General features: G+C 35.4%; 2 protein-coding genes across 2 annotated transcripts; both read left to right on the top strand.

Moving 5' to 3' along the window:
* Positions 1 to 401: 401 nt before the first annotated feature.
* Positions 402 to 3,019, top strand: LOC128208762 (A disintegrin and metalloproteinase with thrombospondin motifs 4-like). Its single transcript, XM_052912379.1, has one exon. The coding sequence runs from the start codon at positions 416 to 418 to the stop codon at positions 2,891 to 2,893; it is 2,478 nt and encodes an 825-aa protein (XP_052768339.1). The 5' UTR covers positions 402 to 415; the 3' UTR covers positions 2,894 to 3,019.
* Positions 3,020 to 16,127: 13,108 nt separating this feature from the next.
* Positions 16,128 to 20,327, top strand: LOC128208680 (A disintegrin and metalloproteinase with thrombospondin motifs 18-like). Its single transcript, XM_052912259.1, has one exon. It carries the CDS (start codon positions 16,154 to 16,156, stop codon positions 19,391 to 19,393), a length of 3,240 nt encoding a protein of 1,079 aa, XP_052768219.1. The 5' UTR covers positions 16,128 to 16,153; the 3' UTR covers positions 19,394 to 20,327.
* The last annotated feature ends 6,798 nt before the right edge of the window (positions 20,328 to 27,125 follow it).

Genomic DNA, 27,125 nt, shown 5'->3' with positions numbered 1-27,125 from the left:
GTAGTCGATAAACTCAAGTTCAATTTCCTTCAATGTTTATTTCACCTCTCAACCTCATCATGATACAAAACTCTTACAATATGGCTTATTTTCAACATTTCGAAATCATGCCTTCTATTTGCCGCCGCATTCATTAAATGCAATCTAATTGTGTAAATGCACCGCGTATACATTGCGATAATGTTCAAAGAGAACCAATCAAATAAATTACACTAATTTTTTGCCGTATGCCAATTTATAAAGTGAGCGTCAATTTTTGTTCCCGGCATGTTTGTTTTGTCGCAACACGGACATGTTAAATAATACTCATTGTCATTTAGCCAATGTCACAAGCCTCTGCAGAGGTATATATATTCCAACGATCGGGATCGCTCACGCCAAAACCAAAATGGGATCTCTAACAGACCATATATGGATGTGTTTTGTACTCATCTGTACTACAAGTGGATTCCATATTATTGATATCCTTGATATTCACCAGCGTATTAATATCTTTGGAACAAACTCTACGCATCTAATGCCAGACTTCAGGCACATCTCCGTGGAAGAGTTAAATATTGAAAGTATGTCTGACGTAAAACAATTTCGAAAACGCCCACCGAGACGCTTGTATCAAATGAAAATTGATAATGAAACGTTCCTTCTGAATTTACGGCCTAACACGGATATGTTCACGGACGATTGCATTATACGTGAAATCGATGAAAATGGCACCACAACAGTTCGGCCATGCTCCGATTATAATATTGATTGTTTCTACACCGGAAGTACAAATGTCCATAACGACTCCTGGGTGGCGGCTAATGTATGCGGTGGTTTAAGAGGACTGATCAGTTATGGAAACACAAGTTTGGTTATACATCCATTTGTCAACGAGCGCAATTCTTCCTATGTTGCTAATCATATCGTCTATCGTTACCAGAGTGAAAAATATGTATGCAAGACGGACGGGTCGCCTGTTTGGACACACGTGGTACTTCCGCCAAAGAAGAGAGATGTGCCAAGAAGATTTATTGAAACTGGGGTAATAGTTGAACCTACTATGTACAAATATCATCGTGACAAAATAATAAATTACGTTTTCACCGGGTTCAATATTGCCTCGAAACTGTACGCTGATCCATCAATAGGTACCGGCATTGAGCTGTTTTTGAAGGAGTTGGTAATATTCAAGTCTAACAATGGATTTGATGTGGATAACTCAGCAAACGTTAGTAAAACGTTAGCCAGCATGTGTAAATTCCAAAGCAGGCATCCAACCTTGCAAACCACAGATATTACTATGATGCTAACTAGGCTAGATATAGAATACAGAGGCGTCCGCTCAACTACCGGTCTGGCTAATTTGGGTGGTGCTTGTGATAAAGCAAGAAAGTGTGGTATCGTGAAAGACACGGGTCCAGTGTTTGGAATCAATTTAGCGCATAAAATTGGCCACTTGCTTGGTATGAGCCATGACGGCAGTGGGAACAATACTTGTTCACCTCATATTATGTCACCAAGCGGACAAAGTGGTATAGAAGGATTTACTTGGTCGGATTGCAGTGCCTCACAACTGCACGAAGCACTTCCACGTTTAAGTTGTTTAAGGAACAATCCAGGCAGACATTCCGGAACATTTAAACGAGACAACAAACTACCAGGCATGATATATACGGCAAATGACCAATGTCAGTTATTGTTTGATAAAAGCGCAAAATCGATAATATCAACAAGGGACCATCCATGTAAAAATCTGTGTTGTCATGTCAACGGTGCCGGTTCATGTTCATCTCAGCCCGTTATGGATGGCACTGACTGCAACAACACGAGATCTTGGTGCTTCAGAGGGTCGTGTGCCCACATGAATGAAACGTTCAACACTGCACCAATTGATGGTGGTTGGTCAAAATATGAAGACAGCTTTACTTCATGTACGGCAACATGCGGAGGTGGTGTCAAACTTAAGTACCGATATTGTTATAATCCAGTGCCACAGTACGGTGGGCGGGAATGTTCCGGTCCAAGCTTCATTGCTAAAATTTGCAACGTCGTTCCTTGTAATTATTCACCGGCAGTACAAGACTTATGTCAGAAATTTAACAAGGCACTTCCGTATTCTGCCAAAGGGCAATGGCACATGGACCAAAACGATCCTCAAAGGATGGGTGATGAAGGCTGTAAATACGTTTGCAAAACGAATAATTCTGACAAACCAAATTATGCTGTAAAACTAACATATCCTGATGGCCGGATGTGTACCCACATGAACCTTAACCCACTTAGTAGGTGCATATCAGGTGTCTGTAGATCGTTTGGTTGCGATGGTTTATTGGGGTCAAATTATAGTTACGATTCCTGTGGAGTGTGTAATGGAAATGGTAAGACCTGCCGTCAAGTAATATTTACTGTCGCACATAATCTTACAAGCTTCCAAAATGGGTTTCAGGCAGTAACAATTGTGCCACAGGGCAGCACCGACGTTGTGATAGAACAAAATAACACCGATGTTTACCTTGGCATCAAAGTTAATAATATCACTTTGTTTGATGTAGGAAACGCACAGAATGAGACTTTAATTGATACACACGGAGTACGACTAATATACATGTCATATCCTGAATCCATCAGAATCAACGGACCCTTATTGGACAATTTCCTAATAGTTGCACAGGCCAGGTCTTCAGCGAATCATAGCAGAGGCTTTTCTGTTAGCGTAAATTTTCATGTTACGGATTATGATGTTATTTCCAGATACTACTGGGGCGAGCGCAAAAGCATGTGTTCACGATCTTGTGGTGGGGGTCTGCGCCCACACAACGTTACGTGCATGGATGGTTTTATGTTTAATATTAAAGCGGAAGATTACCTCTGTGACATCCGCACAAAACCAAATGAAGAACCTACCCCTTGAAATGAGCACCCCTGTCCATACAGATGGTCAACTGGAAACTGGAGTGAATGCTCGATAACATGTGGCCATGGACTAAAGACGAGGGATATTAATTGTTTGCAATTCCGAGACGGAGTACATTACGTTGTGCCGGACGTTTTGTGTGCCAGTGAAAGAAGACCTGAGGATCAAATGTCTTGCGATCTTGGAAGATGCTGGAAATGGCATATAAAACACGAGTCATCGTGCTCAAAGACATGCAGCGAAGGTTTTAAGAATAGAACTATCATTTGCGTCGAAGCCGATACACTTCTTGAGTTATCCATTGACCAATGTGACGAGGAGAAGAAACCATCTGACATAGTGAGCTGCAATCACGCACCTTGTATGAAAAGTACAACTTGTGTTGATGACACTGCGTTTTGTAAGTTTAAGTATGGTGACGATATTTGCCATGGCACGTACTCTCATTGGGCTGAACAGAATTGCAGAAAATCATGCGGCGTTTGTGTGAAGGAAGACAACTCTTTATGTTTAGAGTACGGGAACTTTGGAAAATGGGACGATCTTTGCAAGGGAAGGTATTCGAACTGGGCCGCAAGCAACTGTCGCTTGAAATGCTCCTCCTGCACGTTTGAACCTGATCAAACCAACTGCACTGATATGTTCGATCCTGACGCATGTACTGACAGCAGACACCAAAGTTGGATGAGCAAACAGTGTGGACGTTTTTGTTGCTTGAATCTCGTTCATTGATGTTAGCTTAACGTTTTAGCCAGATGCTACTTGTTTGATTGTGAATTCGTTTATTCAATGACACTATAATCAGCTATTTTGTAATTTCAGTAAGCTTCCTAACTGTTAATTTGTTTTGCGTGAAAACTATTTTTATTGAATGTTGCCATAACATATGTGATTACTCACACGTAATATTAAACAGGTTTATGTTGGAGGTACATACTTGAATTAACTTTTATTGGCATACAACTATGAATCGTTACCGCACCAACCACCCGAGTTATTGAAATTATACACAACGAGGGAAACCAACTAGATGTTTCGTACCATATATTCGCACTTATAATGCAATAAGTAAAGAGAGTATATTGAAATATCGCTGTAAATTACAATTGGTAAGTAACTAGTAACCTTTCTAATAGGAAAATAAATGAAAATAAAAGGAAACCACGTTTCAATATGGTACGACTATTATTTAAAGTATTCAAAATAATTATGGCAAATTTTATGTTTTAAATAAATATCCATTATCTATGTTCGGTTCTGTTCTACTTTTGTAAAGAAGCTCTTTTAAATAAAACAGCTTTATTTGAACATTTGTATAAAAAAAGAATTGAAAATTATCATATAAAACTAGTTTGTACAAAATAACCTTATGCGGTACTCATTTCCATGTTAATACTTGTCAGCAGTAATATTGTAATGCTTAATAATGCTTTAGAAATTTGCCGCTTTAGTCTAATACGATTGGTGTTTGTAACTACAAATGATCTTTGGTGTACTTGTTTTTGTTATATTCTTACATATCTTGTCGGAATAGTTTGGTTATGATTTGGTTCGTTCTTGTATTTCTTACATTTAATAATTATGATGATTGTGCTCGATATAGGTTCGTGTGAATGGCTCTCTTTTGAGTGTATTATTATTATTGTCGCTAATTATGCATTACTGTTTTATTTGATTTTGGATGATGGATTTATTGCAATTTATGTTAGATGATGTAAAATTGAATATTTTTAGTAAACTGATTTTTAATAAATTGCCTTTTGATATACTAACTGTACATACATCAGAACTCCATTGATTCGCTGCACGTTATAAAAACGTACTTTTTCTATGAATAATAATCTGCAATCGAAACAAAAAGCGAATGTCCTCCGCATGGGGAATATCTAATTGTGAGGGGCATGTCTCCCGAAAAGGGGAATATCTACCAAAAAGGGGTATGTCTCCCAAAAAGGGGAATATCTATTAAAAAAACGGGTATGTCTATCGGAAAGAGGAATGTCTCTTGAAAAGGGGAATGCCTCTCGAAAAGTAGTACGACTCTCGAAAAGAGGCAACACATCAAAAGGGGAATGTCTCTCGAAATGGGCAATATCTCTCGTAAAGGGGAATATCTGTCGAAAAGGAGTATGTCTCTCGAAAAGAGGCAAAACATCGAAGAGGGGAATGTCTCTCGAAAATGGTTATGTCTCTCCAAAACTAAAAATGCTAGAACGGAAACGATATTTATACATACGTGGTCACATACATACTCTAACGTTTTGGCATTTCTTTATGCAATATTTATTCACAATAAGGCCTTGCTTGGCATTTGTACATTTTTTGGGGTTGAAAATTTAATAGCATTGTTTTAGCTCACCAGAGCATGAAGTGCTCAATGTGAGCTATTGTGACCGGTCCTTGTTCGGCGTCCGTCCGTCCGTCCGTCAGTCAGTCAGTCCATCAGTCAACAATTGTGTGCAGGCAACTGAAAAAGTCCTGTCAGTGTGCAGGTATCTGTACCAAGTGCAGCCAATTATCAAGTCCTGTCAGTGTGCAGACAACTGAACAAAGCCCTGTCAGTATGCATGTATGAGAATTGAATTTTGTTAGTGTGCAGTCAATCATCAAGCCTTGTCAGTGTGCAGGCAACTGAACAAAATCCTGTCAGTGTGCAGTCAAACACCAAGTCTTGTCAGTGTGCAGGAAATTGTGACAAGTCCTGTCAGCGTGCAGGCAACTGTGACAAGTCCTGTCAGTGATTATCCAGGCAACATGTTTGACTAGTATGTTTTTCAATATTCTTTGAGAACAAATATCAAGCTATATTAATGACAAATGTTAAACTCTTTTACTCAGGTGAGCGATATAGGGCCATCATGGCCCTCTTGTTAAATAGTTGTGTTAAACCGGTATCTTGCGAACTGGTTGTGTCATAAGCCTTGTTTTAAAATTAATGCATACTAGAATGCAATACTGATTTACTTTTGGACAAAATTAAACTCATAATAACTACACCATAATCTAAAAGTCTAATAAATCGTAAACTATGTAAAGCTCAACCAGAATGCCCTATATCAGTTAAACGTGCAAAGCAGAATGTTTGAAAGCAGAACATCAACAAAAGCATCTTTAATTAACGACGCGTTCAGGTAATTAAGGTCTGATTAAAATAAGAAATATGGTAAATTCTTTAAAATGGCATCCACCTTTCCAAATTGTATCAAATGCCTACGTGAAGTTAGGTGAATAGCGAAATCAGTTTATCCAGTGTTATTTCACAGAATGCGCGATGAGTCTTGTCGATTAAAAAGCAATAATTAACGTGTCAAAGCAGCACTCCATAATGAATTGGATTTTTCTAATTTGGGACGAATACAATTATGATTGCTATTTGTTTTTGCATACTTTGAAGTATCATTTTGTATAAAAAAAATAACATAGGTTCCATAAAAAGCGCTTGCGACCCTGTTGACTGACGTTATGGCGCGTAGTACTTTTTAACACTGTTTACATCAAGTAGAACCTATAAACATCGCGTTTTTTACCACTTTTGTTTTCATTAATACATGAAGGACCTGGATAGTTATATATTTAATTGCGCTTTATTGAAACGGCATAGCGTATTTTGTTCATAATTTATATGAAAAAGTACAGAAACAAGATCAGTAACCGAAAGTTTAAACATGAACCCCGTTTAATGGCACAGGGTGAACGCCAAAAACAACGAACACAAAAAAGAAACAATCACAAACCAGAAACATGGAACACCAGCACAAAACTCCAAAAACAACACAGTACATATAAACTACATAAAAATAGGTGTGTTTATCAAGGATTGTTAGGAACCGCCTTGCACGGTCAGTAACATGTAAATAAACAAAACAATAACCGAAATGAGAGGTAGCGCGTGTTGCACGTGACTCATTTGGAACGGGGTGTGCCAGATGGGATTTGCCATTACGACTGAATTCAACGGAAATGCCTATCCGGTTTACAAGAAATACTTTTCTCCCACCTCAGATAAGTAGATCTAAAAACTTAACCAATGCTGGAAATTCTTTTCTCCCACCTTAGATAAGTAGATCCATTAATTTAACCATGCTAGAAATTCTTATCTTGCCCACGGGCGAAGATAAACTGCCCGTATGGAACTTCTTTTAATGGTCTCCACATTGTAATTACCTCCCTTGTTGAAGACTGTTGTCCGTAACGCATCATGGAAACCTTGTCTGGTGGCAATATTTAGAACGCGAGTTAATTATTTATCGCTTCAAATGTCACCAGAAAACAGTTTTCACGCACCTTTCAAGAAATAAAGCTTCACTTTTCTTAGAACTATTTAAAGACCGATCAGACCATTTACTTACTCTGAATCACTGCGCGAATATCCATGACAACCACGAATTATTGCATATCCATACGCAGTTATTTTCACTTAGCACAAAAGAGTTCCGGCAAATACATACATTTTTACTTAATTTTGTTTAACTGGGGTGGGATAATAAGTATCTTCCATAGCCGCTCGTGTAAGGGTTTACCGAGTTTCCGCAAAACACCCTGCGCGAGGGTCGGAATGAACCTATCTTACACTCTCGGCCATGGAAGATACTTATTATCTTGCCCACGGGCAAAGATAAAACAAATACCCGTATGGATCTCCTTGTTTAATGGCATTTCACAATTACCTCCCTTCTTGAAGACTGTCGTCTTTAACAGATCTCCGAATATGATTTCAGAAGAGTTTCAACATCTGCCTACATTCTGATCCTCGGGTCTATAGTCCAAATACATAAACGGCCAATGTTTTAACGGCTATTTTATATATCAAAAGGTGAAGGTCTGCCGGTTGAAGAAAATTATAAATAAATTTCTATGGACGTCAGTCGAGTGAAATAAATGTACTGTTAAAATATTGTTTATGTTTTGGAGTGCAATGGTTGTTAGGAAATATAGGTCTGACAAACAGGATAAAACTACGCAATCGTATTTACTGTTCATGAACATCATATGAGATACCCATCTACAATACAAAGCCATTAAGCAGTCCTTTGGATAATTGTTCGAAGAAAGAGCCTTTCATAATAAAGATTTATGGGAATAAAGCTGTTAATTTTCATCTAAATCATAAAAGAAAAACGTGATATAATTTCTTGGTTTCATGAAATACATTCCTAAAACCACTCAATGGGCCACTTTTGAATTTTAACAGCAACAAACATATCAGACATTATGGCGCCATCTAATCGAAAGTGATGTAAATCACTTAAAAGAAAAGGAAAGCCATTTTCAATAAAGGTAAAGTCTTTATGTTGTAATTTTACTCGATATCTAAGTATTAATTCTACTTAACGGAATTAAAATGATCAGATATATATATATATATATATATATATATATATATATATATATATATATATATATATATATATATATATATATATATATATATATATATATTGTTTCAAGGTATTTGGGTTCAACATTTCTGCAAAGGATGAATAAAGAGAGCTATCTCGTTAATGTTTTCAACCTACACATAGCATGAACTAATGTCGTTATCAATATTGACGGTGTGTACGCTACGCAGCAACGCCACCAACCACGGCAATACGTGTTTAAATTACTACTATATATATAAATACATCTATATATTTTCTTGTTTTAAACTGTGAATTAACATTTTGAATTTTTTCACTGTTTTGAAATTTTAGACCGCTCTCAATTCAACATCAAACGTCGGCGCGCACTGGGCGTTATTTCCGAAGTGACGTTATTTTCAAATAAATTTGGCGAACTTTTGTTGAAAGCAAAATTTATTTTTTTATATCCTTTTAAGGCATTATGTTAAAAGAAAAGAACTTGTCTCAATATATTACTCCTCGTGAAAACCAAAAGCAAAAATTTCACTTGTAACCAAGCCACTCATGAAATATAGCTTTGGTGCATACTCGGTGAAATATATTACGAGCTATTACTGAAACAAAAAACAACAACAAAATATCCTTTATATGTTACCGCATTCCATTCACTACCGATGAAGTAAACCTGTAACAAAATTGAATCTATTTAAGGTTTACACCTTACTTTAACATTATTATTTAGGACAGTGTTTTTGTTGTTTAATTGATTTTCATAAACTAGAAACCATTCTGTGGTATTGCTTTTCAGCTCATGTCGGTAAAAAGCTATATATATCTTGTGTTTTAAATGTTACATAATATCCGACAATAAACAAATATTGACATGACTTGTAACACGACATTTGTGTAGAAAAGAAGTCCGTGCTTTTGTAATTTTTCATTGGTTTATTTTTTGAAAAGTAAAAGCCGACATATTGAAGATATCATTGCCCAGATGCAATCTAGCTATTACAATATTTGTTTTCTTTCACGACTTCCTTATTTGCATTTAAATCTAATTAAGATACTAGTAACCTTTAAATTGACAGTTTCCGTAAGGAAGGCTTTAATGAAAAACATTGGAGTCGATAAACAATAATCAAAAAGCGTTAATGTGTAGTTCAACTCTCAACCTTTATGCAATATTTTGTGTTTACATCTTGGTTTATATTCAAAATTGCGCAAGACATTGGTTCCTTTTGCCGACACACGCATTCAATACAATCTCAGTTTGATAACAGAACTACATTGTGATTAATGTACGAATCATTATACATTCTGGCCGAATGTATTGTTAAAAAGAGAGCTATGATTTATGTTCCCGGCATATTTGTTTTGTGATATAGATTCTCCCTTAAAGATGCATTCTTACACTTGTTTACCGATGCTTTATTAAACTTTATAGTCTGTTGTAACAAATGTTACCATGGCAAATAAAGGTACTTGTTGTTGTTGTTGTTGTTGTTGTACTCCCAAAATGATTTACCACTATTAATAACATTGTTTTAACATTCAAAAAAGGATGAATACATGTCGAAAACAATGGTTCATGAAGGATTCCGAGTTGAATTTGAAAGAAATACGCATAAAATACGGTATTTCTACCTTATGGGACTGTAGTAAACAACGGTAAATCTTTTAGGCTTCACCAATCATTTATTTTTTTTGCGCTTTCTGGTAATAAATACACGGTTACAATCTTGTCACCAGTAATTAATATTTTCCATAAATGCATTATTCAGTAAGTAGTTTTAGGTTTATCTGTCAAAACTGATGTTTGTTATACATGTGAACGTACTGATTTTGAATAAGGGTGTCACTTTAAAGTTAGGATTTTAATAATGAATATTGCATTTTTATAAATAAATCTTTTAGTTCTTATAGGCAACAGCAACTACCAGAAATAGGGCTTGCAGTAAAGTGATGTAATCAAAACAATGTGATATATATATATTATAATGTGAGGGACTGGGCCTGCTTCTTGACATGATTTGGCAACAACGATGAACAATAACTTTAACCATACTTACATATTTACCACGATTTCTATAGATATCAATGTGCCAAGTTTCTGACAGTTTTGACAGGTCGCGGAAATATATGACATTTGCATGTAAATAACCATTGAAGAAGGTTTCATGCATATATCACTATAAAATATATTGTCACTTGTGAAAGAGTATATCTTACACTATTCGTATCTCATTGGTAACGTCATAATTCCACTGGAAAGTAACTTTTGTATCACATGTATATGTAGCGCCATCTGAACTTGTCTGTTTACGAAATATTGGTTCGTGAGATTTGCGAAGTAACACAGCAAATCATGTAAGGTTAATTTACACTATGATTATATATGGATGTATTAATATAGCAGAACAGTTTTAGTATACTAGTTATTGAAATTAGCAATAACTTTAATGTTCGGCCTATAACTATTTCTTGGACCGCGGACTGACACAAGGTAGAAGACTTTTGTCGCGTCTTTTCGATTGGCTGAGAAGAGGGAAATTGGCGAATGCAGCATTTTCATTGGCGGGAGCTGACGAAGTACTACTACGGTGGCTGCTGAAGATGTATCAAGGAGCTGGGTATAAAATGGAACGCGCAGAAGAACAGAGATCTCTTTTTTGCATTTCTTTAGGCCTGACAACATCAAAATTTACACTAACATAACTAACAGTAACTTACATAACTTAAGACTTCTACTGATGGCGTCGCAAATGTAACTATATTGCTTCATTGTTGGTTAATTATAACAAATAAAATAAGTAACATTTAAACATATTTTCGTCTTTTTATTCTCGTTCAACAATAATTAACCTTCACAGACTAACGACTAAAAAGGGGTCACTCTAGCGAAATAATATCTTGCATTTCATAAACGGGGTAAACTGAATACTCTTACAATATTCTTGTGGGGAAACTTCTGTTTATGTAAAACATACTAGAATCGATACAAAAAAAATACCCAAATTAAAAAACAATACCCTGCAACCAGTCTTTGCTTGTCGCGGTGCTATTATTAATATCTTCATCTAAATGTGGGCTAAATGTGCACCCTGTCCCTTTTTGGAAACACGCATCTGCCCTTATGCAGACCAGCATACGCACCATTCTGCCTTCATAGAATTAAATGCTTAACACTGTCTATAATGTTTAGTTTGGATTAAAATATTATCAATGTAAACTTACGGTTATTCATCTAATTTTTCAAATGCATTATATATTTGCCTTTGATCTTTATCATAACTTTGAGACTCCTGAGTTTATTATAGTTGTCATTGTAGCTCTGAAAATCATACAACTAATATTGTAGTTTATTTTCTTCAACATATAAAAAGTAAAACATTCTTTAATTGTGTGTTAAATTGAACTCTCAATTTTTATTCTTAGAAATGCTTATACATATGATCCATGAGTATGATGTTTCCTGTTTTGCCTTGTTTTATTAAAGTTTGCAGAGATAATGGATGCACTAGAACATTGTCATATGGTATCCTTTCTAGCGACACTTGAAATGTACATTTATTTATGTTCATTTATTTATGTTCTAATAATTATAAACATTGTTGTATGTTGGCTCATTTTAAGTTTTATGGTGTTGTCACAACATTGTAAAGCATTGCTAGCAGCACTATCCTTCTAAATAGTAACCTTACCCATACTATATGAAACATTACAGAAACAAACTCAGTAGCCAAACGTTTAAACATAAACCCCGTTCAATGACATATGGTTAACACATAGCCATAGGCCAAAGACATAGGACACAAAAACAAAAACAATCACAAACAATGTATATGCAAAAAGCTACAGGAACATGCTCAGCAGCAAAAAGTTTAAACATAAACCCAGTTTAGTGGCAATGGGCAAACGCCAAGGACATAGAACACAAGTTCACAAACAAGAAACATAGAACAGCACACAACTCTACAAACAGCACAGTGCATAAATACTATATATATATTAATTTTCATATAAATCTCCAAACAGGCGTTACCTAAAACATATTTCTCATGATACACTTTCTTTATCAAAGTTTGAAGTTTGCTTTACTATTTTCAGATTTGATCTGCACTTATTTGTAATCTCCTCGATGCAAACTCTTCTGATACCAATGAAGAAGCCAAACATTAATTTGACGAATAGTTCGTCAACATAGCTGAAATTATATTTCATTGAAAACGATGCTGATTTCAGTTTGAAAATCAAAGAAAGCCGCATAAAAAAGGATGTAAAGTATACTGATTATTACATATGTATGCACAAAGCTTAACGTAAACACTATACTGATTATATATCATATAGGTCCATTGTGTTCAGTGTGTGTAAACCGCGTGATAAATTACGTCACGTCCGTTTTCTAAATGTGTATATGCTTTTGCTCTGCATTACACAAGTTCGTGAATATCCGGCTTTTACGTGTGTCGAATACGAATTGTCACATATAGTGACCCCATCGTCTCAAACCACTTGTTTTCGAAGAGTTCTTTCGTCAGACAAACTTTTCAAAATTTAAACATACATTTGAAGATATACCTGAAATGAAAGATTTGTATACTTATAATTCACAAGTAGAATGCGTATTTTCCATAAAGAAAATAGAAAGATATAATCAAATCATGAATTTATTCAAAATTTCGAATGCCGATTTTATATTTAAGTACAAAAATGGATGTTTTATGCATTTTTCGTAAACCGTTAGTAAAGGTTTAAGCCATAAAACATTTATTTTCGAACGAAATATGAAAAGCTGCAATCTGATTTTTTTGTCAACAATCTTTTATAATTGGTTTGCAGTTTTTTACGCAAAAATTTGCCCTTTCCAAGACAATAAACAAAAAAGTTGTAAAAACGGTATATCTGTGAGAGTGTAATTTAAATGTAATCCATAAAGCCAAAACTGTCGGTTAAGAAGTGCAGAAAATTTGGATATAAAACTTTACAAAACATAACGTGATTATTTTGTTTCTGTTGTCACTATTAAATAACGAATGCACGTCAACCCAAACATACTTGATATATAAACGCTAATTTGTAATTAATTAAATTGTGCACTGTTGATGCATCTTTTATTCTCATTATTTAGAGGATATTTGTTTATTTCAGTTTCAGATCTAATTTATTTCACGAGTGTCATAGAAATAAGTTTTCTCGAGCTACGAAACCATGCGTGAAAATGTAGTTTTTTTTCTATTACTACGAGTTGATAACATCGCATTTATGTTCTAGCATTTATTTTTCTTTAATATTTTGCACGAAATCAAGTATTCGAGCAACTTTAAGAAAAAGTTTGTGTTTCTTACCAAAAAAATCTTTATTCAAACAGATGCAATTATTTTTAGATCACATTTTTATTTTTAAAAATAATTTACCGGTTCAAAGTGACCCAGTATATCACAATTGATGACAAATGTGTTAAAGTGATTTTTTACACCCTTTAGTTTGCAGTAAAACTTTCACTGTTGTTGTTTCACTGATAAAACTCCAAGTATTGCTGTAAAGCCTGAAAAAAAGTTAATTATGATATGAGTTTATGCCACATTACGTATCTTTTTATGATTCGTGACCTTCCCATTGTTTTGTAGAAACCTTTGTTGGATGACTGTCATATTCGTGTTTCATTCGGAAGCCGAAGTTCATCCCTTAGTATGAAAATAACACAAGTTGCATTTAGACTATAGAAAGTGAAAATGCAGCATGGTCATGCTCCTTACATGTTCGTATTGAAATCTTGGTATTTCACTTGAGTTTGTATGGATTTTAAATATATTAGTTAGAGTTTTTCAAGAATCTACACAATATGTACGCGGGTGTTAGTAATCATAAAACTATGACGTCTTAAAACATATTTTGCTCTGGTCGAATTCAATCATTTGAAGGCGACCGATGTCTCACACATTATGTTGATCATAATAATTATGTAGATATCATTTGCAATAATCAGTCGTGTTGATTTCGGATCCGTTAATGCTTAAACTGTAAATTGTGCTTAACTATGTTTCAATCCGTGTAAAGTTAAGGCCGAGACGTTCGATTTTGGTATTCAGGGTAATTTTTCAGAGCACTCGGAAGTGAATGTTGTGGTACACACAACCTGGAAACTTATGAATTGGCATTTTTCGTTACGCAGACTTATATTTCATGTGAGTTGCCAGCTACGTACCGTGCACGAGCGTCACATTTTTCCATCGTACCGGAAAGAAATGATTGATTAGTGTTGCATACATCAAAAATTCTCGTTAAGAACACACAGATTGTTCATTTCACCCAAACGTGCGCGCGTCGTTGTTAACTGACATCATGACACAAACACATTTGATATCACAGGTTGCGTCAAAGAATTCCTAAGAACATTACATGTTCAGAGAGTTTGTATAATTGTGTTACTCTCTAAAATATATTGAACAATTATTTATTTGATTTTGCTTTTTTGAATTGTTCAAAACTATACAATAGAAGTTATTTCTTTTTAGCACTGGTTACATGACCGGAAAAATAATACATATCATATGTTTCCGGGCCAGATTGAAACATGGGACCGAAAGCACGTGCGTAAACCCATAACGAGGTTTGCCGAGTTTCTCGTTACGCAGTATGGCCGAGGGTAGGATTTTTCTATCCAGATCAGAAACTCATGCTTTGCAATCGTTCTTTCATACTTTAAACAATCAACTTGTAGAACATATAACGCAGGTTTGACCAAAAAGCATATGCGACGTTGTTCACTGACATCATGACGTATATCATGTGTTTTACCAAAAGCTCGCTTACTAACAAATTTTCTGAACACATTGAATGAAATTGAAAAGTATATGACGACTCGTAAGATATCTTACATATCTATGTTATACAAACACCACTTAAATTACGTCTCAGCTAAGTTGTCCAAACGAGCTATTTCATAAACGTTTTTTCAACCTATACTTAACATAAAATAATTACGTCATCATTTTTAAAAGTGTGCACGTAACGTAGCAAAGACGCCGCTTTATTATTAATTCTTTAAGCACTAAACTAAACCGTTTAGCGTATAAAATAGGATAAAATCCATGTTATGTCGATTATATTTTTTTTAGAATTTGAATGAACCGGCACACATTTATCTTTGATATATACATCATACTTCTTAAATATATTTGCCTTGGCCCCTGACGGTGCTATCTCGGACATTGAGCACATTGCTTAATGGACTTCATACAAACAATTGTCATCGTCCTGTGGTCTTGGTTCTTTGCTGATATATTCAACTCCGAATAATATTGAAAAGAATTCGGTGATTTTGTAATTTATTAATGGCTACGACTTTTCCGTATGTCATTTGAACAGAAATAACATGTCCAATTAAGATAACGTTACAAAGATCAACGCAAACTGGTACAATCTTGTATTTTCTTTTAATTGTCCCTTTGTTTGATTGAAACCAAATTGAGATAACATTTTGATGAAACGTTTCCGTGTGATGGATTTAAGTGGTTAACACTGTAGTCGATAAACTCAAGTTCAATTTCCTTCAATGTTTATTTCACCTCTCAACCTCATTATAATACAAAACTCTTACAATATGGTTTATTTACAGAATTTCGAAAACATGTCTTCTATTTGCCGCCGCATTCATTAAATGCAATCTAATTGTGTTAATGCACCGCGTATACATTGCGATAGTGTTCAAAGAGAACCATTTAAATAAATTACACTATTTTTTTGCCGCATGCCAATTTAAAAAGGGAGCGTCAATTTTTGTTCCCGGCATGTTTGTTTTGTCGCAACACGGACATGTTTAGATAATACTCATTGTCATTTAGCCAATGTCACAAGCCTCTGCAGAGGTATATATATTCCAACGATCGGGATCGCTTACGCCAAAACCAAAATGGGATCTCTAACAGACCATATATGGATGTGTTTTGTACTCATCTGTACTACAAGTGGATTCCATACCATCGATATCCTTGATATTCACCAGCGTATTAATATCTTTGGAACTAATTCTACGCATCTAATGCCAGACTTCAGACACATCTCCGTGGAAGAGTTAAATATTGAAAGTATGTCCGACGTAAAACAATTTCGAAAACGCCCACCGAGACGCTTGTATCAATTGACAATTGATAATGAAACGTTCCTTCTGAATTTACGGCCTAACACGGATATGTTCACGGACGATTGCATTATACGTGTAATCGATGAAAATGGCACCACAACAGTTCGGCCATGCTCCGATTATAATATTGACTGTTTCTACACCGGAAGTACAAATGTTCATAACGACTCCTGGGTGGCGGCTAATGTATGCGGTGGTCTAAGAGGACTGATTAGTTATGGAAACACAAGTTTGGTTATACATCCATTCGTCAACGAGCGCAATTCTTCCGATCTTGCTAATCATATCGTCTATCGTTACCAGAGTGAAAAATATGTATGCAAGACGGACGGGTCCCCTGTTTGGACACACGTGGTACTTCCGCCAAAGAAGAGAGATGTGCCAAGAAGATTTATTGAAGCTGGGGTGATAGTTGATCCTGCCATGTACCAATATCATCGTGACAAAATAATAAATTACGTTTTCACCGGGTTCAATATTGCCTCGAAACTGTACGCTGATCCATCAATAGGTACCGGCATTGAACTGCTTTTGAAGGAGTTGGTAATATTCAGGTCTAACAATGGATTTGATGTGAATAACTCAGCAGACGCAAATAAAACGTTAGTCAGCATGTGCAAATTCCAAAGCCACCATCAGACCTTGCAAACCACAGATGTTACTATGATGCTAACTAGGCTAGACATAGAACACAGAGGCGTCCGCTCAACTACCGGGCTGGCTAATTTGGGTGGCGCTTGTGATAAAACCAAAAAGTGTGGTATCGTGGAAGACACGGGTCCAGTGTTTGGAATCACTTTAGCGCATGAAATTGGCCACTTACTTGGTATGAGCCATGACGGTAGTGGGAACAATACTTGTACACCTCATATTATGTCACCGGGCGGACAAAGTGGTATAGAAGGATTTACCTGGTCGGATTGCAGTGCGTCACAACTGCACGAAGCACTGCCACGTTTAAGTTGTTTAAGGAACAATCCAGGCAGACATTCCGGAACATTTAAACGTGACTACAAACTACCAGGCATGATATATACGGCAAATGACCAATGTCAGTTATTATTTGATAAAAGCGCAAAATCAATACTATCAACAAGGGACCAACCATGTAAAAATCTTTGTTGTTATGTCAACGGTGCCGGTTCATGTTCATCTCAGCCCGTGATGGATGGCACTGACTGCAACAACACGAGATCTTGGTGCTTCAGAGGGTCATGTGTCAAAATGAATGAAACGTTCAACACTGCACCAATTGATGGTGGTTGGTCAAAATATGAAGACAACTTTACTTCGTGTACGGCAACATGCGGAGGTGGTGTCAAACTTAAGTACCGCTATTGTAATAATCCAGTGCCACAGTACGGTGGGCGGGACTGTTCCGGTCCGAGCTTCATTGCTAAAATATGCAACGTCGTTCCTTGTAATTATGCACCGGCAGTACAAGACTTATGTCAGAAATTAAACAAGGTACTTCCGTATTCTGCCAAAGGGCAATGGCACATGGACCAAAACGATCCTCAAAGGATGGGTGATGAAGGCTGTAAATACGTTTGCAAAACGAATAATTCTGACAAACCAAACTATGCTGTAAAACTTCCATATCCTGATGGCCGGACGTGTACCCATATGAACCTTAACCCACTTAGTAGGTGCATATCAAGTGTCTGTAGATCGTTTGGTTGCGATGGTTTATTGGGGTCAAATTATAGTTACGATTCCTGTGGAGTGTGTAATGGTAATGGTAAGACCTGCCGTAAGGTAAAATTAACTATCGCACATAAACTTACAAGCTACCAAAATGGGTTCCAGGCAGTAACAATTGTGCCACAGGGCAGCACAGACGTTGTGATAGAACAAAATAACACCGATGTTTACCTTGGTATCAAAGTTAACAATATCACTTTGTTTGATGCAGGAAACGTACAGAATGAGACTTTAATTGATACACATGGAGTGCGACTAATATATAGGTCATATCCTGAATCCATCAGAATCAACGGACCCTTATTGGACAATTTCCTAATAGTTGCACAGACCAGGTCTTCAGCGAATCATAGCAGAGGCTTTTCTGTTAGCGTAAATTATCATGTTACGGATTATGATGTTATTTCCAGATACTACTGGGGCGAGCGCAAAAGCACGTGTTCACGATCTTGTGGTGGGGGTCTGCGCCCACACAACATTACGTGCATGGATGGTTTTATGTTTAATATTAAAGCGGAAGATTACCTCTGTGACATCCGCACAAAACCAAATGAGGAACCTACCCCTTGTAATGAGCACCCCTGTCCATACAGATGGTCAACTGGAAACTGGAGTGAATGCTCGATAACATGTGGCCATGGACTAAAGACGAGAGATATTAATTGTTTGCAATTCCAAGACGGAGTACATTACGTTGTGCCGGACATTTTGTGTGCCAGTGAAAGAAGACCTGACAATCAAATGTCTTGCGATCTTGGAAGATGCTGGAAATGGCATATAAAGCACGAGTCATCGTGCTCAAAGACATGCAGCGAAGGTTTTAAGAATAGAACTATCATTTGCGTCGAAGCCGATACACTTCTTGAGTTATCCATTGACCAATGTGACGAGGAGAAGAAACCATCTGACATAGTTAGCTGCAATCACGGACCTTGTATGAAAAGTACAACTTGTGTTGATGACACTGCGTTTTGTAAGTTTAAATATGGTGACGATATTTGCCATGGCACGTACTCTCATTGGGCTGAACAGAATTGCAGAAAATCGTGCGGCGTTTGTGTAAAGGAAGACAACGCTTTATGTTTACAGTACGGGAACTTTGGAAAATGGGACGATCTTTGCAAGGGAAGGTATTCGAACTGGGCCGCAAGCAACTGTCGCTTGACTTGCTCCTCCTGCACTTTTGAAACTGATCAAACCAACTGCACTGATATGTTCTATATTGACGCATGCACTGACAGCAGGTACCAAAGGTGGATGAGCAAACAATGTGGCCGGTTTTGCTGCTCGAATCTGGTTTATTGATGTTAGCTTAACGTTTTAGCAAGATGCTACTTGTTTGATTGTGACTGCGCTTATTTAATGACATTTTTATCAGCTATGTTGTTGTGTGTTTTTTTGTAGTTTCAGGAAGCTAATTTTTTTTTGAGAACTATTTTTATTGAAAATTGCCATATCATATGTTTTACTCACACATAATATTAAATAGGTTTATGTGGGATGTATATACTAAACTAACTTTTATTGGCATACAACTATAAATCGTTACTGTACCAACCACCCGAGTTATTGAAATTATACAATTTTAATCAAGCGGGCTTATTTCTGTAACCTTTTTGTACCATACATTCAGTCTTATAATGCAATAAGTAACGTGAGCATATTGAAATATCGTTGAACCTTACCATTGCCTACAAGTAACCTTTCTTATAGGAAATATATGAAAAAAGGAAACCACGCTTCAATATAGTACAACTATTATTTAAAATATTCAAAATAAGTATTGCCAAGTCCACGCTTTAAATAAAATTGCCATTATTTATATGTGTTCGGTTCTGTTCTACTTTTTGTAAAGAAGCATATAAAACTAGTTTGTACAAAATAACCTTACGCGGTACTGATTTCTGTTTTAATACTTGTCAGCAGTACTATTGTAATGCTTCATAATGCTTTAGACGCTTTAGACTAATACGACTTGTTTTTGTAAATACAAATTATCTTTGGTGTACTTGTTTTTGTTATATTCTGACATATCTTGTCGGAATAGTTTGGTTACGATTGGTTCGTTCTTGTGTTACTTACATTTATTAATAATAATCATGGTGTTTGTGCTCGATATAGGTTCGTTTGATTGGCTCTTTTTTGTTATTGTATTATTGTTCTTGTCGCTAATTCTGCATTACTGTTTTATTTGATTTTGGATGATGGATTTATTGCAATGTATGTTATATGATTTAAAAAAAATAAAAATAAATGGATCTCTAATCAATTAGCATTTTATTTACGAACTTTACATACATCAGTACTCCATTGATTCGCTGTAAGGTTATAAAAACGTACCTTTTCTATGAATAATTATCTGCAATCGAAACGAAAAGCAAGTGTCCCCCGCAAGGGGAATGTCTAGTGATGAGGGATATGTCTCTCGAAAATTGGAATATCTATCGAAAATGGGTATGTCTTCCGAAAAGGGGAATATTTACCGAAAAGTGGTATGTCTCCCAAAAAGAGGAATATCTATCTAAAAAGGGGTATTTCTCCCGAAAAGGGGAATATCTGTCAAAAAGGGGTATGCCTCTCGAAAAAGGGAATGTTTCTTGAAAAAAGTATTTCTTTCAAAAAAGGGCATCTCTCTCGAAAAGGGCAATGTCTCTCTAAAAAGGGGAATGTCTTTTGAAAAGGGGAATGTCTCTCGAAAAGGAGTATGTTTCTTAAAAAAGGGTATGTCTCTCGAAAAGGGCAATATCTCTCGAAAAGGGGAATGTCTTCGAAAAGAGGTATGTCTCTCGAAAAGAGGCGAAACATCGAAAAGGGGAATGTCTCTCGAAAAGGGTATGTCTCTTCAAAACTATTAATGCTAGAACGGAAACAATACTATACAGACGTGGTCACATACATACTCTAACGTTTTGGCATTTCTTTATGCAATATTTATTCACAAGAAAGCCTTGCTTGGCATTTTTACATTTTGGAGGTTTCAGGAGCGTTTGTTTTTAAATAGTTTTGGTAAACCGGTAGAACGGTTGTGTCCTAATATTTATGCGAAAAACTAAGCCCTGTCTTAAAATAATTGCATACTATATTTATTAGCAATACTTTGATTTACTTTTAAACAAAATTAAAATCATGATTTTTACTCCATAATCTAAAAGGTTAATCAATCGTACACTATGTAAAGCTCAACTAGAATGCCCTATATCAGTAAAACGTGCATTGCACAATGTTTGATAGCAAACATTTCACAAAAGTATCTTTAATTAACGACGGGTTCAGGTAATATAGGTCTGATTAAAAAAAGAAATATAATATATTCTTTAAGATAGCTTCCACCTCTCCAAATTTTATCAAATACCTACGTGAAGTTAGCTGAATAGCGAAATAAGTTTATCCAGTTTGATCTCACAGTATGCTCAGTATGTGTCTTGTCCACAAAGAAGCAAATATTAACGTGTCAAAGCAGCACTCCATAAGGAATTGGAAATTTTTAAATTTGGGACGAATACAACCATGATTGCTTTTTGTTTTTGCATACTTTGAATTATCAAATTATTATTAAAAATAAAACTTATTGTATAAAAAATAAACATAGGTTTCACAAAAAGCGCCTGCGACGTTGTTTACTGATGTTATGACGCGTCGTATTTTTATCAATGTTTACATCAAGTAGAACCTTTAAACATCGCGTGTTTTACCATTTTTGTTTTCATTAATACATGAAGGACGTGGATAGTTATATATTTAATTGCGCTTTATTGAAACGGCATTGCCTATTTTGTTCATAATTTATAGGAAAAAGTACAGAAACAAGCTCAGTAAACGAAAGTTTAAACATGAACCCCGTTTAATGGCACAGGGTGAACGCCAAAAACATAGAACACAAAAAAAGAAACAATCACAAACCAGAAACATGGAACAACAGCACAAAACTCCACAAACAACACAGCACGTATTAACTACATAAAAATAGGTGTGTTTATCATGGATGGTTAGGTACCGCCTTGCCAGATGGGAGTTTCCATTACGGCTAAATTCAACGGAAAGGCCTATCCGGTGTACAAGAAATACTTTTCTCCCATCTCAGATAAGTAGAATTTTTTTAACCATGCTAGAAATTCTTATCTTGCCCACGGGCAAAGATAAAACAAATTCCCGTATAGAACTCCTTTTTTTAATGTCATCCCACAATAACCTCACTTGTTGAAGATTGTCGTCTGTAGCATCATGGAAACCTTTTCTTGTGGTAATATTTAGAATGCTCATTAATTATTTCTCGCTTCATATGGCTCCATAAAAAGTTTTCACGCACCATTCAAGAAATAACGCTGCACTCGCCTCAGAACTATTTAAAGACCGATTTGACTATGTACATAATCTGAATCACTGCGCGCATATCCATGACAACCACGAATTATCACATATCTATGCGCATTTTTTTCACTACGCACAAAACAGTTCCAGCAAAAAAATACATTTTAACTCTATTTTGTTTAACTGATGTGGGAGAAAAGGCATCTACCATAGTCGCTCGTGTAAGATAGGTTCATCCCAACGAGGTTTACCGAGTTTCCGCAAAACACTCTACGCTCGGGTTTGGGTGATCCTATCTAACACTCTAGGCCATGGAATATACTTACAGTCTGATATGCAACATTTTTTGTCACGCAGGACTTGGGTGAAACATAAAGAGGATAATTGTTTATTTCAATGTAAGATCGTAATATATTTAACCGAGTGAGCACCTATTTGTGAGTGAGCTATATTTCGCGAGTGGTGTAGGCACTAGTGAAATATTCTCTTGAGTTGATCACGGGGTGAAATATTTTGCTATCTAACACTGAAACAAACAATTTTCTTTTTAGTATCAACCTAAAGTTGGAATCAAAGGTCATTTAATTACACTTTATAGAAAAAAACGCGGCGATTTGTATGCGCACGTAACGTCATTTCGGAAATATCAGAGAAGCCCTTTAATTTTTGTACATGGGGAATGTATTGTAGTTTCGAACATATGCAAACACAGTAAGACGATTTTTTTCCAAATGTTTTTGTACTACTCTTTTGTAACCAACTCTTCACTGTTGATGGCCTTTAAAGTGACACTCTAGTTCAAAATCAATAATACACATGTATAACAAACATAATTTTTGAATGATATACCTTTAACTTCTTACTAATTAAAGCATTTATGGAAGATATGGATTACTGATAACAAGATTGTAACCGTATATTTGAAAGCTGAAAACGCAAAAAAAATAAGTTCTAAACGATTTATTGTGATCTACAATCGTCTCATAATGTAGAAATACCTTGTTTTCTGGACCTTTCGTTCAATTTAAACTCGGTATCCTGCACAAGAACCATTGTTTTCGACATGTATTCATTCTTTTTGGTATACAAAAATAATTGTATTAATTGTGGTAAATCTTATTTGGGAGTAAGAGTGCATCTTCGAATATGATTTCAGAAGAGTTTCAACATCTGCCTACATTCTGATCATCGGGTCTATAGTCCAAATACATATACGGCCAAGGTTTTTAACGGCTATTTTATATATCGCTCAAAAGGTGAAGGTCTGCCGGTTGAAGAAAATTATAAATAAATTTCTTTACACGTCATTTGAGTGAAATGAATATACTGTTAAAATATTGTTGATGTTTTGGTGTGCAATGGTTGTAAGGAAAGACAAACAGCAGATAAACTACGCAGTCGTAAATCTGTCCATGAACAACATATGAGACACCCATCTACAATACAAATGCCGTTAAGCTGTCATTTGGATAATTGTTCGAAGAAAGAGCCTTTCAAAATAAAGATTTATGGGAATAAAGCTGTTCATTTTCATCTAAATCATAAAAGGAAAACGTGATATAATTTCTTGATTTCATGAAAAACATTTCTAAAACCACTCAATGGGCCACTTTCTGAATCTTAACATGAACAAACGTATCAGACAATATGGCGCCATCTAATCGAAAGTAACGTAAATCATTAAAAAGAAAAGGAATGCTAGCTTCTATAAAGGTTAAGTCTTTATGTTGTGGTCTTACTTGATATCGTCTTAGACGTCTAAGTAATAATTCTACTTATAAACGGAATTAAATGATAAACCGAAAGGTTTAAGTTAGGCGCGATCATTGCAAAAATTAATTTATTTTTTTACAAATTGACAGGTATTTATGGAAAAATCTGCACAACCCCGGTTTTGAAAGCTTCCAGGGAGGCTGCCGCTGCTATGTGTTCTGGTACCTGATTCCATAGGCGTATAGAGGAAGCAGGAATGCCGTAGGTAGTCCGTTCTTCAAATAGGGAGAAATAACGACGTCATGAGAAATATACACAACGAGGGCAGGTGGAGAAAGGGTATTATTTCAACCCCGCGGGCTGAGTGTTTGTGCTGACATTGCTCTAAGAAGCGTGTGTATTCTGGGATGTCCTTGTAATTTTACCGAATGCTACTCATTCGGTATAACTATAAGTCAAAGTCTCCTAATTAACTAAGGGTTAATCAATAAACACTTGCCATGAACTCCATATTAGGTCTAGAAATAATGTGTCGCATACTCTTATTTAATGCCTATTTATTTTGATTGGTCAATTTGGTTACGATTTCTTTCGTGCTTTAATACCATATTGAGTATCTCCGCTAAACATTGAATTCCTTTGATTTTGGTGTGTTCTGTAATTGTATTGTTATTGTTGCCGCAATTTCAAAGGTTATTTTGTCTTTCTTTTTTTTCTATTTTTGAATAAATATATACGTCTACCAGGCCCCAATTTCTCGAAATATCTTACACGGATAAAGCGAACCTACTAAATAACTTATTTCTATCTCAGACTCTATTATTAAATGTACCAAACACGCCCATTCCTACTATCACCGACACTGATATTCACAAACTACAAGACTTTTATATTTCAATTCAAGATGTCATTGATTCAGTAATGGTTTTTAAATCCGGCAAGGCAACCGGACCAGACACAATAAATAGCTATGTTCTGAGGGAAGCAGCACTTGAAATTTCGTGACCTTTTAAAAAGCTCACTTCGCCTCGGTTAAGTACTATGTAAATGGAAACAGGCTCATGTCTGTGCTTTTTAAAAGATGTCTGACCCTCAAGATGTTGGAAATTATCGTCCTATTTCCTTTTTGAGTGTTGTAAGGTTCTTGAAAGAATTGTATATAAATACAAGTATCTCATGACATATTGAAATAAAAAATATTATCAAAATAAACACAGTACATGAATAATACAAACATGGAATAATTACATAACATTACTAATAACACGGATAAATTCTTCAACTGAAACAAATAAGTATCCTCTATATGTTACGGCAATCCCTTCACTAACGATAAAGTGATCTTGTAACAAAATTTAATATATTATAGTTTAAATCCTTACTAAACATTATTTTTAAAGTCACACTCTTATTCAAAATCAATACATACCCATGTCAAACAAACACCAAAATTGACTGATGAACCTTTACTGCTCACTTAATAATACATTTATGGAAAATATTAATTACTGATAACAATATTGTAACCGTGTATTTAATAACTGAAAGCGCAAAAATATTAAATGATTGGTGAATGCTAAAATATTTACTGCGATTTACTATTGTCCCATTATGTAGAAATACCGTGTTTTATGCAAATTTCTTCAAAATAACATGATATCCTTCATAAAAACTATTGTTTTTGACATTTATTCATTCTTTTTGGTATATCAAAGCAATTGTATTAATTGTGGTAAATTTTATTTGGGAGTAAGAGTGCATCTTTAAAGACAGTGTTTTTGTTGTTTAATTGATTAAAATAACAAGAAACCATTTTGTGGTATTGCTTTTCAGCTCATGTCAGTAAAAAGCTATACATATTTTATGTTTTAAATGTGACATGATATCCGACAATAAACAAATATTGACTTGACTGTAAAAATGTCCGTGTTTTTGTAATTTTTCATTGGGTTACGCTTTGAAAAGTACAAACCGACACATTAAAGATAGCATTACCCAGATCTAGCTGTTACAATAATGTTGTTTTTTTCACGACTTCCTTATTTTTATTTAAATCTAATTAATATAACCGTTTAATTGACAGTTTCCGTACCGAAGTCTTTAATGAAAAACATTGGAGTGGATAATCAATCAAAAAATGTCAATGTGTTGTTCACCTCTCAACCTTTACGCAATAATTTGTGTTTACATCTTGGTTTATATTCTAAATTACTCAAAGCATGGTTTCCTTTTGCCGATACACGCATTCAATACAATCACATTTTGATAACAGAACTTCATTTGAGTAATGTACGAACCATTATACCTTCTAGCCGCATGGATTATTAAAAAGGGTCCTTTAATTTATGTTCCCGACATATTTGTTTTGTGGTAAAGATCTTCCCTTTCGTTAGATTTTCATAAAAGAATATTGCTTTCTAAAAAAATAAATTTCGTAGTTATAATAGAAATAGCAACTACCAGAAATAGGGCTTATAGTTAAATGATATAATCAAAACAATGACTTATATCTAATTGTGACGAGTGCTTCTATTCTATGTAAAACATATTTGAAATGATACGATAAAACGAGGAATTTTAAACGAATTACATCCAGTTTTTGTTTGTCACGATGCTTTTATGAAACCCTTATCTGAGTGTGTGCTGCACCCTTTCTTTTTGGGAAATATTGCCAAAATATCAATCTTGTTCATGTCACAAAGAAACCTAAACGTTTTAAAGCAAAATGGGCTACTTCAACTTACTGACCTCAGCATTCTCCTATAAGTCATGATCAATAACGCCACTAAGTTTTAGGACCATGCCGTTGACCTTTGAAGTTTAAGAACTGTATGGATTGACTGTTGCAGCTTTGAAATTAAAGTTCTAAGCAACCAGTAGGGGTCATGAAATGGTGTTGAAAGGAATTCCTCATCATATGTATTTAGAATCAACCAACGAAATGCATTATTTATATTTAAGAGCAAATCACCTTGACACAGTGACTTCCAAATCAACTTAGGTCATTAATGATCAT

Source organism: Mya arenaria, chromosome 1, assembly GCF_026914265.1.
Source record: "Mya arenaria isolate MELC-2E11 chromosome 1, ASM2691426v1".
NCBI lineage: Eukaryota > Metazoa > Mollusca > Bivalvia > Myida > Myidae > Mya > Mya arenaria.
This window is presented reverse-complemented; position numbering and strand designations above follow the sequence as displayed.

Bases quoted from the DNA above. Each gene is read 5' to 3' on its own strand.
- LOC128208762 (XM_052912379.1), top strand. From the start codon at position 416: ATGTGTTTTGTACTCATCTGTACTACAAGTGGATTCCATATTATTGAT.
- LOC128208680 (XM_052912259.1), top strand. From the start codon at position 16,154: ATGGGATCTCTAACAGACCATATATGGATGTGTTTTGTACTCATCTGT.